The sequence below is a fragment of the Ranitomeya imitator genome, chromosome 1, assembly GCF_032444005.1.
Source record: "Ranitomeya imitator isolate aRanImi1 chromosome 1, aRanImi1.pri, whole genome shotgun sequence".
Classification (NCBI taxonomy): domain Eukaryota; kingdom Metazoa; phylum Chordata; class Amphibia; order Anura; family Dendrobatidae; genus Ranitomeya; species Ranitomeya imitator.
The window spans coordinates 890275086-890288142 of NC_091282.1; the positions used below are offsets into that span (position 1 = coordinate 890275086).

A 13057-nucleotide genomic window follows, 5' to 3' on the forward strand; every position below is an offset into this window, starting at 1 on the left:
TTTAGAGCCCGGAAGGTACGAAATCACAAAGTCAAAACGGGCAAAAAACAGCGACCAACGAGCCTGTCTAGGATTCAACCGCTTGGCAGACTCGAGATAAGTCAAGTTCTTATGATCAGTCAAGACCACCACGCGATGCTTAGCTCCTTCAAGCCAATGACGCCACTCCTCGAATGCCCACTTCATGGCCAGCAACTCTCGATTGCCCACATCATAATTTCGCTCAGCAGGCGAAAACTTGCTGGAAAAGAAGGCGCATGGTTTCATCACCGAGCAATCAGAACTTCTCTGCGACAAAACAGCCCCTGCTCCAATCTCAGAAGCATCAACCTCGACCTGGAACGGAAGCGAAACATCTGGTTGACACAACACAGGGGCAGAAGAAAAACGACGCTTCAACTCTTGAAAAGCTTCCACAGCAGCAGGAGACCAATTGACCACATCAGCACCCTTCTTGGTCAAATCGGTCAATGGTTTAGCAATACTAGAAAAATTGCAGATGAAGCGACGATAAAAATTAGCAAAGCCCAGGAACTTTTGCAGACTTTTCAGAGATGTCGGCTGAGTCCAATCATGGATGGCTTGGACCTTAACAGGGTCCATCTCGATAGTAGAAGGGGAAAAGATGAACCCCAAAAATTAAACCTTCTGAACACCAAAGAGACACTTTGATCCCTTCACAAACAAAGAATTAGCACGCAGGACCTGAAACACCGTTCTGACCTGCTTCACATGAGACTCCCAATCATCCGAGAAGATCAAAATGTCATCCAAGTACACAATCAGGAATTTATCCAGGTACTCTCGGAAGATGTCATGCATAAAGGACTGAAACACTGATGGAGCATTGGCAAGTCCGAACGGCATTACTAGATACTCAAAATGGCCCTCGGGCGTATTAAATGCAGTTTTCCATTCATTGCCTCGCTTAATACGCACAAGATTATACGCACCACGAAGATCTATCTTGGTGAACCAACTAGCCCCCTTAATCCGAGCAAACAAATCAGATAACAACGGCAAGGGGTACTGAAATTTAACCGTGATCTTATTTAGAAGGCGGTAATCTATACAGGGTCTCAGTGAACCATCCTTCTTGGCTACAAAAAAGAACCCTGCTCCTAATGGCGACGATGACGGGCGAATATGCCCCTTCTCCAAGGACTCCTTCACATAACTCCGCATAGCGGCATGCTCAGGCACAGATAAATTAAACAGTCGACCTTTTGGGAATTTACTACCAGGAATCAAATCGATAGCACAATCACAATCCCTATGCGGAGGTAGGGTATCGGACTTGGGCTCATCAAATACATCCCGGTAATCAGACAAGAACTCTGGAACCTCAGAAGGGGTGGATGACGAAATAGTCAGAAATGGGACATCACCATGTACCCCCTGACAACCCCAGCTGGACACAGACATGGATTTCCAATCTAATACTGGATTATGGACTTGTAGCCATGGCAACCCCAACACGACCACATCATGCAGATTATGCAACACCAGAAAGCGAATAACCTCCTGATGTGCAGGAGCCATGCACATGGTCAGCTGGGTCCAGTACTGAGGCTTATTCTTGGCCAAAAGCGTAGCATCAATTCCTCTCAATGGAATAGGACACTGCAAGGGCTCCAAGAAAAACCCACAACGCCTAGCATACTCCAAGTCCATCAAATTCAGGGCAGCGCCTGAATCCACAAATGCCATGACAGAATACGATGACAGAGCAGATCAAGGTAACGGACAGAAGAAATTTTGACTGTACCGTACCAATGGTGGCAGACCTAGCGAACCGCTTAGTGCGCTTAGGACAATCAGAGATAGCATGAGTGGAATCACCACAGTAGAAACACAGCCCATTCAGACGTCTGTGTTCTTGCCGTTCAACTCTGGTCAAAGTCCTATCGCACTGCATAGGCTCAGGTTTAAGCTCAGGTAATACCGCCAAATGGTGCACAGATTTACGCTCACGCAAGCGTCGACCGATCTGAATGGCCAAAGACATAGACTCATTCAGACCAGCAGGCATAGGAAATCCCACCATGACATCCTTAAGGGCTTCAGAGAGACCTTTTCTGAAAATAGCTGCGAGCGCACCTTCATTCCATTGAGTGAGTACGGACCACTTTCTAAATTTCTGACAATATACCTCTATCTCATCCTGACCCTGACACAGAGCCAGCAAATTTTTCTCTGCCTGATCCACTGAATTAGGCTCATCATACAGCAATCCGAGCGCCAGGAAAAACGCATCAATATTACTTAATGCAGGATCTCCTGGCGCAAGGGAAAATGCCCAGTCTTGAGGGTCGCCACGCAAAAAAGAAATAATAATTCTCACTTGTTGAACTGGGTCACCAGAGGAGCGAGGTTTCAAGGCCAGAAACAGTTTGCAATTATTTTTGAAATTCACAAACTTGGCTCTATCACCATAAAACAAATCAGGAATAGGAATTCTTGGTTCTAACATAGGCTTCTGAACCACCAAATCTTGAATCTTTTGTACATTTATAACGAGATTATCCATTGAAGAGCACAGACCCTGAATGTCCATGTCCACACCTGTGTCCTGAACCACCCAAATGTCTAGGGGAAAAAAAAGGCAAAACACAGTGCAGAGAAAAAAAAATGGTCTCAGAACTTCTTTTTTCCCTCTATTGAGAATCATTAGTACTTTGGGCCTCCAGTACTGTTATGATAAGGTAATTCAGTACCACAATGGACATAGAGGTCAGAGCACATACAGTGACCTGACAATAACCCAAAAACATAGAACGAGCTCTGAGACGTGGGAACTCTGCTGACCGCAATCCCTAATCCTCTCCAACCACACTAGAGGCAGCCGTGGATTGCGCCTAACGCTTCCTATGCAACTCGGCACAGCCTGAGAAACTAGCTAGCCTGAAGATAGAAAATAAGCCTACCTTGCCTCAGAGAAATACCCCAAAGGAAAAGGCAGCCCCCACATATAATGACTGTGAGTTAAGATGAAAAGACAAACGTAGAGATGAAATAGATTTAGCAAAGTGAGGCCCGACTTTCTGAACAGAGCGAGGATAGGAAAGGTAACTTTGCGGTCAACACAAAACCCTACAAACAACCACGCAAAGGGGGCAAAAAGACCCTCCGTACCGAACTAATGGCACGGAGGTACACCCTCTGCGTCCCAGAGCTTCCAGCAAGCAAGAAAAAACAAATAGACAAGCTGGACAGAAAAAAAACAGCAAACAAAATAGCAAAGCGGAACTTAGCTATGCAGAGCAGCAGGCCACAGGAACGATCCAGGAGGAAACAGGTCCAATACTAGAACATTGACTGGAGGCCAGGATCAAAGCACTAGGTGGAGTTAAATAGAGCAGCACCTAACGACTTCTCTACATCACCTGAGGAAGGAAACTCAGAAGCCGCAGTACCACTTTCCTCCACCAACGGAAGCTCACAGAGAGAATCAGCCGAAGTACCACTTGTGACCACAGGAGGGAGCTCTGCCACAGAATTCACAACAGGTTTCACCCAACCACTAACCATGAGTGGAGAAAAAGTTTTGGTGTTAGCATTCATATTCTCTGAAAAAGGCCAAGAAAGAAAAAATTCTGCCGGGTTTGTAAACTTTTGAGCACAGCTGTACCAAGCACTAGCATGTCCATCATTTATCTGTGACTGATGCCCAAAATAAAGGCATTTCGTCACAAAAAAAGCAACCATGTTACATGCATGTGAGATCTATTATTCAAATGTTCTTGGCCTTAAATTAAGAATCTTAAATACAACTTCACAACCATTTTTTTTCATTGCATAAATATTTATTTCCTTATTGTACTTACTTACATAGCACCATTAATTCCAGAGCACTTTGCAAACATCATAATTAGTGATGAGAGAATATACTAGTTACTCGAGATTTCTCGAGCATGCTCGGTGGTCCTCCAAGTATTTTTTAGTTACTAGGGAATTCCCACATGTACTTATGCTGGCTAACAGATGTAAATCATTCAGCTGCGGCAAGAAAAACTAAATCTCCGAGCACTAAAAACTACTCGGAGGACACCTGAGCATGCTTGAGAAATCTCGAGTAACGAGTATATTCGCTGATCACTAATCATAATCAATGTCCCCATTGGTGCTCATAATCTAAATTCCCTATCAGTATGTCTTTGAGCATGGTAGGAAACTAGAGAACCCGGAGGACACCCACAAAGGACATACAAACTGCTTGCAGATATTGTCTTCAGTGAGATTTGAACCCAGGGCCCCAGTGCTGCAAAGCAACAGTGCTAACCAATGAGCCACCATGCTGCATGTGCACATAGACATAGCAAATCCCCATGTAATTCTATGGGACTTTGCACATATCAGATTTTTTTCTTTGACCAAAACGGTCTAAGGAAAAAAATCACAGTATGCACGATTTGCCTGCGATCGGATGGCACTTGCCCATCCATGCCTATGGGACAGTGGAAAACATCGGACTCGGATAACTGACATTATAGAGAAAGAGGAGAAACCTTTTTTTATATTTTTATTCTTTCCACATCTGAGAAAATCAATTCACACTCTGATCTACTTTGATCAAACTCTGACAAAAACTCTGGTCAGAGTGTGATTGGCACAATCGGAACGATTTTCTCAGATGGGGACAAAACGGTCATGTGACCTTCTGAATGAAATATGCTACAGGAGTTTTTCCCATATTGCAGCACATATTTTTGCATCAGCCATGTGTGAAAAGGAAGGTTATGCAGCGGGCCACGTTACAGATTTACACACCTGAATAATTCAGCATCATCTGTTAAGAACTTTGGTAGATTTGAGTCCCTCAAAGCCCGAATCAGGACCACATCTTCATCTAAATCAGGATTCTCTCTCTTCAATGAGCTTAAAAAGATAGAAAGTTACACACATTTTAGTATATTTTAGTAAGGTAACATTCTAATATAATGCACAGACATTTCTTACCCAGCCATAACTAAAACTGATTTGACAGCTCTCATCCCAAAGTCATAGTGATCTTGTTGGGATAACTGTTCACTGCAAAGTTTATACATCTGTGTCATCTTGCGGGCCAGAACTTTACTGGATTCAAAACCTTCAGAATACAGAATGACCTAAAAATTTAAAATAAAAAATATTTTTTTTTTACAACGGACAGATGTTTTTATTATAATTATTATTATTGTTATTATTTAACTGTACTCGTACCTCAGCAATCAAAGCATAATTTGGCACCATCATAGAGAATGGTCTGAAAAGTGCCTTCAGGTTGTCTGGTAGCTCAGTCCTTCCTGCATAGCCTGGGTTCATTGTAATAAATGCTGCACATGTCATAACAAGTTTGATCTCTCGACCTTCGAACATAAATCTGGAGAGCTAAAGATAAAGTTACATAGTGTTGATAAACCATTTTTTATACACATACAGTATTTGTAAATACCCTTAGTTAAGTTAAAAGTTGCACAAACCTTCGTTCAGATTCCTTCATGTTTCAGCTTACAGTCTGCTCCTAGCTTCACATTTTTCTCTTGTGGAAGTATCCCTCCCAGTAATACATGATGTACGAGTAAGTTATGAAGAGCAGGTTTCTAGATGGTGACTTTGAGGTTATTTGCAGACAATCAGTAAATGCTGTGGTTTGGATGCTGTTACAGCATAGTGGATGAAATTTCAAGAAATCCCATGCCCACTATGCGTCCACAGAATGCAGGGCAGCATCTGACAATTTGGAAAAATCAGACCCCTTCCTTGTCAAGTCAGTAAGGGGTTTCACAACTACAGAATAATTTTGGATGAATTTCCAGTAAAAATTGTTAAAACCCAGAAAATGTTGTAGCAACTTCAGGTTCTCGGGAGGGACAGCACAGACCTCCTCCGGATCCATCCGAAAACCCGAAGATGACAACAGGTATCCCAAAAACTACCTCCTGGATGGCGAAAACACATTTTTCTAGTTTGGCATATAGTTTTTTTTTCCTTTAATATTTGCAACACCTGTTTAACATGCCCCTGATGTGTCTCAATACCGGTGAGTAAACCAAAATATCATCCAGATAGACCACCACAAACCTGGCGACCAAATGATGGAAAATATAATTAATGAAATGTTGGAAAATCGCAGGTGTATTTGTCAGACCAAAAGGCATGACCAGACTCGTAATGACACTCAGGGGTATTGAATGCCATTTTCCATTCATCCCCTTCTCTGATTCTATCCAGGTTGTATGCCTTCCTTAAATCCAACTTGGAGAACACCTTCATGGCAGTATTCTCCCCACACAATGATCTCCCTGGCTTGCCAATCCACCATCAGATTATGCTTCATCAACAGGGAAGACCCAATACAATTGGGGTGGGAAGACGGTCCAAGACATAGCAAGGAATTATCTCTCAATGAATCAACCCCACCCTTAGTCTTATATTATGTACAATTTGAGTAAGAGCTTTCTGTGCAAGTGGGGCTGAGTCGATGGTGAAGATGGGAATGGGATTAACTAAAGTACAGCATGCCAGCCCATGAGTTCTAGCAAACTCATCATCAATCATGCTGACTCCAGCTCCACTGTCAACAAACACAGAAATCTCTTAAGTTTTGCTCTCCAGCACACCTCTGCTGTCATGACAAACTGAGAACTGCAGGTTGACGATGAATGCACCCCGGCTACCAAGGGTTAAACAAGTCTCCTTTTACTTAGGCATCAAAGGACAGGCCCCCTAAAAAATGCCTTTTTTACACAAAAAAACCCACTCCCTTCTTTTTGCAAATATCCAGGGAAATGTACGATGCAGAGGCACCTCCTAACTGCATGGGTTCCTCCACATTCCCCAGAACTGGTTCACCACTAAATCACTCTCCTGGCAAAGGGGCAATAGCCCGAAAAAGAGGCTCAGCGTTTTATCCACCTATCCCAAAGGCGTTTATCAATGCGTATAGCCAACGACATAGCAGCCTCCAAGGATTCAGGGGTTTCATACCCTGCCAAAGTATCCTTCAACCTTTCAAGAAGACCCTGAAGAAATTGGCTTCTGACAGCGGGTCATTTCATTTTGTTTCAGTTGCCCATCTGCGGAATTCGGAGCTATACGTTTCCATTGACTGATTCCCCTGCTGAAGGTGACGCAACTAGGATTCAGCCAAGGAGACTCCACAGAATGGAGACAAACTGAACTCTCCAGCAAAGGGGAAGCCCTGGATTGAGGATCTCCGTACAGAAGAGATCACAATACCATCTCGTTGCTCCTCATTTCCGGAGGAGTGAGGATAAAGTGTAAATTACAGTTTGCAAGCTTCCTTGAACACAAAAAACTTGTCTCTACCTCCGCAAAACCTGTGCAGGAGGGCAACCTTGGGTTCCAGCTGGACCGGCCTACCGGCAGAGACCCCAACATCAGCAACCTGCAGCCGCTGTTGCTGCAGCTGAACCTCATAGTGGAAGTCATTCACCTTCAGAGATATACATTGTAGCTGCTCTGCCAGCCCTGCAACCGGATCCATAACCAAGGGAGAAAAGGAAAAAATAAAACCATACCCAAGAGAAAAAAAACACACACAAATAAAACCACATGTCATTTTTCTTCCTAAATATGTTCAGCCTGTGATAATGTCATACACAGGGTGGGAAAACAAAATGCAACACGAGGGGAAGAGGGGAAGGAAGCCCAAACGCTAGGGAAAGGGGGAGTGGAGACCCCTAGGAAGATCTAATAACAACCTGCCTCACCTATCATCCCTACATTGGTTCCACACCAATCACCAAGCAGGAACATACGCCCTGTATATCCCTAGAGCTAGGCACTGAACAGGGAAGGGGGGATGAGCACTGGTCAGTCCCCACTGTACATTAAAGAGAAGAAAGGGAAACAAATAAGGGGAAGCAACTTATCTTGAGCACACTCAGAGAGGTAACACCAAACGTCCTCCAACACCACCAGAGAGGAAGTAAGCCGACTGCTATAGCTCCAAGTTTTCACAAAGGAAAAATGTGAATATCACCGGCGACTCCCTGAAATAGACTAAGAGTCTATAAACACCCAGGTCCAGGTATGTCAATTAGAGCTGGAGGGATGTTGCCACTGGGTCCAAAGGTCAGAAGAATTAAGAAGACATCTGCAATGCCAAACGCAGAGACCTTCTGCAGCCAGATGCAGAGTGACTGTCTGTAGCATCTAACACACCTGTGACAGGGGTATTGTGGAAACCCTTGGATGTAAGTAAACAGCCTGTGAGGCGTGTAAGGGAGGGGGGTGCAAAGTGTGCTTTTATACTTGTGTGGGACAATAATACTGTGTGAGTTACGGTGGGGACATAATACTTTATGAGAGACTGTGGGGCCATTATCCTGTATGAGGATCTTTGTGGGGACATCGTAATTGTATGAAGTGCTGTGGGGACATAATACTGTGGGGCTGTGAGAAAATCACTTTTGTGTGTGGGAACATTATACTGTGTGGTGGACTCAGGTAACACTATACTGTGTGTGGGAAAACCATACTGTGTGTGGGGATGTCATATTGGGTGAGGGACTGTGGGGACATCATACTTTGTAGAATGAGCTGTTGGTCAAGGTACATCTATATACTTAAGGCTGAATAACAAGAGCAGTATGATTATAAACTTTATAAAAAGCAGTAAATTATATGGTTTTCATTAGCTGCTACAGGTAAGAATAAATGCTACAAAAAGTACTATCATAACATGTATTAACCCCTTTCCGACCTTTGACGCATACGCTGCGTCATGAAAGTCGGTGCCATTCCGACCCATGATGCAGCATATGCGTCATGGAAAGATCGCGTCCCTGCAGATCTGGTGAAAGGGTTAACTCCCATTTCACCCGATCTGCAGGGACAGGGGGAGTGGTAGTTTAGCCCAGGGGGGTGGCTTCACCCCCCCGTGGCTACGATCGCTCTGATTGGCTGTTGAAAGTGAAACTGCCAATCAGAGCGATTTGTAATATTTCACCTAAAAAAATGGTGAAATATTACAATCCAGCCATGGCCGATGCTGCAATATCATCGGCCATGGCTGGAAACACTAATGTGCACCCACCCCACCCCTCCGATCGCCCCCCCAGCCCCCCGATCTGTGGTCCGCTCCCCTCGGTCCTGTGCTCCGCTCCCCCGTCCTCCTGCCCGCTCCCCCCGTGCTCCAATCACACCCCCGTGATCCAATCACACCCCCCGTGCTCCAATCAAACCCCCCCGCACTCTGATCCCCCCCCCGCACAGCGATCTCCCCCCCGCACAGCGATCCCCCCCGTGCTCCGATCCACCCGCCCGCACAGCGATCCCCCACTCCGTGCTCCAATCCACCCCCCCGTGTTCCGATCCACCCCCCATGCTCCGACGCCCATCCCCGTGCCCTGATCTCCCCCCCTTATACTTACCTGGCCTCCCGGGGTCCGTCCGTCTTCTTTGCTGGGCGCCGCCATCTTCCAAAATGGCGGGCGCATGTGCAGTGCGCCCGCCGAATCTGCCGGCCGGCAGATTCGTTCCTGAGTGAATTTTGATCACTGAGATATAACCTATCTCAGTGATCAAAATAAAAAAAAAAGTAAATGACCCCCCCCCCCTTTGTCACCCCCATAGGTAGGGACAATAAAAAAAATAAAAAAAATTTTTTTTTCCAAGGTTTTTTTAAGGTTGGGGTAAGAACTAGGGTTAGGGGTAGGGTTAGGGGTAGGGTTAGGTGTAGGGTTAGGGGTAGGTGTAGGGTTAGGGGTAGGGGTAGGGGTAGGGGTAGGGTTAGGGGTAGGGTTCGGGATGTGCACACGTATTCTGGTCCTATGCGGATTTTTCCGCAGAGGATTTGATAAATCCGCAGTGCTAAACCGCTGCAGATTTATGGCGGATTTACCATGTTTTTTCTGCGCATTTCAATGCGGTTTTACAACTGCGATTTTCTATTTGAGCAGTTGTAAATCCGCTGCGGAATCCGCAAAGAAGTGACATGCTGCGGAATGTAAACCGCTGCTTTTCCGTGCAGTTTTTCCGCAGCATGTGTACAGCGATTTTTGTTTCCCATAGGTTTACATTGAACTGTAAGCTCATGGGAAACTGCTGCGGATCCGCAGTGTTTTCCGCAGCGTGTTCACATACCTTTAGAATTAGGCTATGTGCACACAGTGCGGATTGGCCGCTGCGGATCCGCAGCAGTCTTCCATCAGGTTTACAGTACCATGTAAACATATGGAAAGCCAAATCCGCTGTGCCCATGGTGCGGAAAATACCACGCGGGAACGCTGCGTTGTATTTTCCGCAGCATGTCAATTCTTTGTGCGGATTCTGCAGCGTTTTACACCTGTTCCTCAATAGGAATCCGCAGGTGAAATCCGGACAAAAAACACTGGAAATCCGCGGAAAATCCGCAGGTAAAACGCAGTGCCTTTTACCCGCGGATTTTTCAAAAATGGTGCTGAAAAATCTCATACGAATCCGCAACGTTGGCACATAGCCTTAGGGTTAGGGTTGGGTTGGAATTAGGGTTGTGGTTAGGGTTAGGGGTGTGTTGGGGTTACGGGTGTGTTGGGGTTAGGGTTGTGATTAGGGTTACGGCTACAGTTGGGATAAGGTTTAGGGGTGTGTTGGAGTTAGAATTGAGGGGTTTCCACTGTTTAGGCACATCAGGGGGTCTCCAAACGCAACATGGCGCCACCATTGATTCCAGCCAATCTTGTATTCAAAAAGTCAAATGGTGCTCCCTCACTTCCGAGCCCCGACGTGTGCCCAAACAGTGGTTTACCCCCACATATGGGGCACCAGCATACTCAGGATAAACTGCGCAACAATTACTGGGGTCCAATTTCTCCTGTTACCCTTGAGAAAATAAAAAATTGCTTGCTAAAACATCATTTTTAAGGAAAGAAAAATGATTTTTTATTTTCACGGCTCTGCGTTGTAAACGTCTGTGAAGCACTTGGGGGTTCAAAGTGCTCACCACATATCTAGATAAGTTCCTTGGGGGGTCTAGTTTCCAAAATGGGGTCACTTGTGGGGGGTTTCTACTGTTTAGGCACACCAGGGACTCTGCAAACGCAACGTGACGCCCGCAGACCATTCCATCAAAGTCTGCATTTCAAAAGTCATTACTTCCCTTCTGAGCCCCCACGTGTGCCCAAACAGTGGTTTACCCCCACACATGGGGTATCAGCGTACTCAGGAGAAACTGGACAACAACTTTTGTGGTCCAATTTCTCCTGTAACCCTTGGTAAAATAAAAAATTCTGGGCTAAAAAATTATTTTTGAGGAAAGGAAACGTATTTATTATTTTCACGGCTCTGCGTTATAAACTTCTGTAAAGCACTTGGGGGTTGAAAGTGCTCACCACATATCTAGATAAGTTCCTTTGGGGGTCTAGTTTCCAAAATGCGGTCACTTGTGTGGGGTTTCTACTGTTTAGGCACACCAGGGACTCTGCAAACGCAACGTGACGCCCGCAGACCATTCCATCAAAGTCTGCATTTCAAAAGTCACTACTTCCCTTCTGAGCCCCCACGTGTGCCCAAACAGTGGTTTACCCCCACACATGGGGTATCAGCTTACTCAGGAGAAACTGGACAACAACTTTTATGGTCCAATTTCTCCTGTAACCCTTGGGAAAATAAAAAATTTTGGGCTAAAAAATTATTTTTGAGGAAAGAAAACGTATTTATTATTTTCACGGCTCTGCGTTATAAACTTCTGTAAAGCACTTGGGGGTTGAAAGTGCTCACCACATATCTAGATAAGTTCCTTTGGGGGTCTAGTTTCCAAAATGGGGTCACTTGTGGGGGGTTTCTACTGTTTAGCCACATCAGGGGCTCTGCAAACGCAACGTGACGCCCGCAGAGCATTCCATCAAAGTCTGCATTTCAAAACATCACTACTTCACTTCCGAGCCCCAGCATGTGCCTAAACAGTGGTTTACCCCCACATATTGGGTATCAGCGTACTCAGGAGAAACTGCAAAACAACTTTTGGGGTCAAATTTCTCCTGTTACCCTTGGGAAAATAAAAAATTGCGGGCTAAAAAATCATTTTTGAGAAAAGAATTTTTTATTTTTATTTTCATGGCTCTGCGTTATAAACTTCTGTGAAGCACTTGAGGGTTCAAAGTGCTCACCACACATCTAGATTAGTTCCTTTGGGGGTCTAGTTTCCAAAATGGGGTCATTTGTGGGGGATCTCCAATGTTTAGGCACACAGGGGCTCTCCAAACGCGACATGGTGTCCGCTAATGATTGGAGCTAATTTTCCATTTAAAAAGCCAAATGGCGTGCCTTCCCTTCTGAGCCCTGCCGTGCGCCCAAACAGTGGTTTACCCCCACATATGGGGTATCTGCGTACTCAGGACAAACTGGACAACAACATTTATGGTCCAATTTCTCCTATTACCATTGGCAAAATAGGAAATTCCAGGCTAAAAAATAATTTTTGAGAAAAGAAAAATTATTTTTTATTTTCATGGCCCTGCATTATAAACTTCTGTGAAGCACCTGGGGGTTTAAAGTGCTCAGTATGCATCTAGATAAGTTCCTTGGGGGGTCTAGTTTCCAAAATGGGGTCACTTGTGGGGAGCTCCATTGCATAGGCACACAGGGGCTCTCCAAATGCGACATGGTGTCCGCTAACAATTGGAGCTAATTTTCCATTCAAAAAGTCAAAAGGCGCGCCTTCCCTTCCGAGCCCTGCCGTGTGCCCAAACAGTGGTTTACCCCCACATATGAGGTATCGGCGTACTCGGGAGAAATTGCTCAACAAATTTTAGGATCCATTTTATCCTATTGCCCATGTGAAAATGAAAAAATTGAGGCTAAAAGAAATTTTTTGTGAAAAAAAAGTACTTTTTCATTTTTACGGATCAATTTGTGAAGCACCTGAGGGTTTAAAGTGCTCACTAGGCATCTAGATAAGTTCCTTGGGGGGTCCAGTTTCCAAAATGGGGTCACTTGTGGGGGAGCTCCAATGTTTAAGCACACAGGGTCTCTCCAAACGCGACATGGTGTCCGCTAACGATGGAGATAATTTTTCATTCAAAAAGTCAAATGGCGCTCCTTCCCTTCCGAGCCTTACCATGTGCCCAAA

General features: G+C 45.0%; 1 protein-coding gene across 1 annotated transcript in view; it reads right to left on the reverse strand.

Moving 5' to 3' along the window:
- DNAH6 (dynein axonemal heavy chain 6) overlaps window positions 1-13057 on the reverse strand; it is a 621891-nt gene that overhangs the window by 416446 nt on the left and 192388 nt on the right. The window contains exons 30-32 of the mRNA XM_069743176.1: window positions 5203-5370; window positions 4960-5108; window positions 4771-4878 (exon numbers count right to left, since the gene is read on the reverse strand). Of these exons, the coding sequence (XP_069599277.1) occupies window positions 4771-4878; window positions 4960-5108; window positions 5203-5370 (425 nt within the window). The remainder of the gene's footprint in view (window positions 1-4770; window positions 4879-4959; window positions 5109-5202; window positions 5371-13057) is intronic.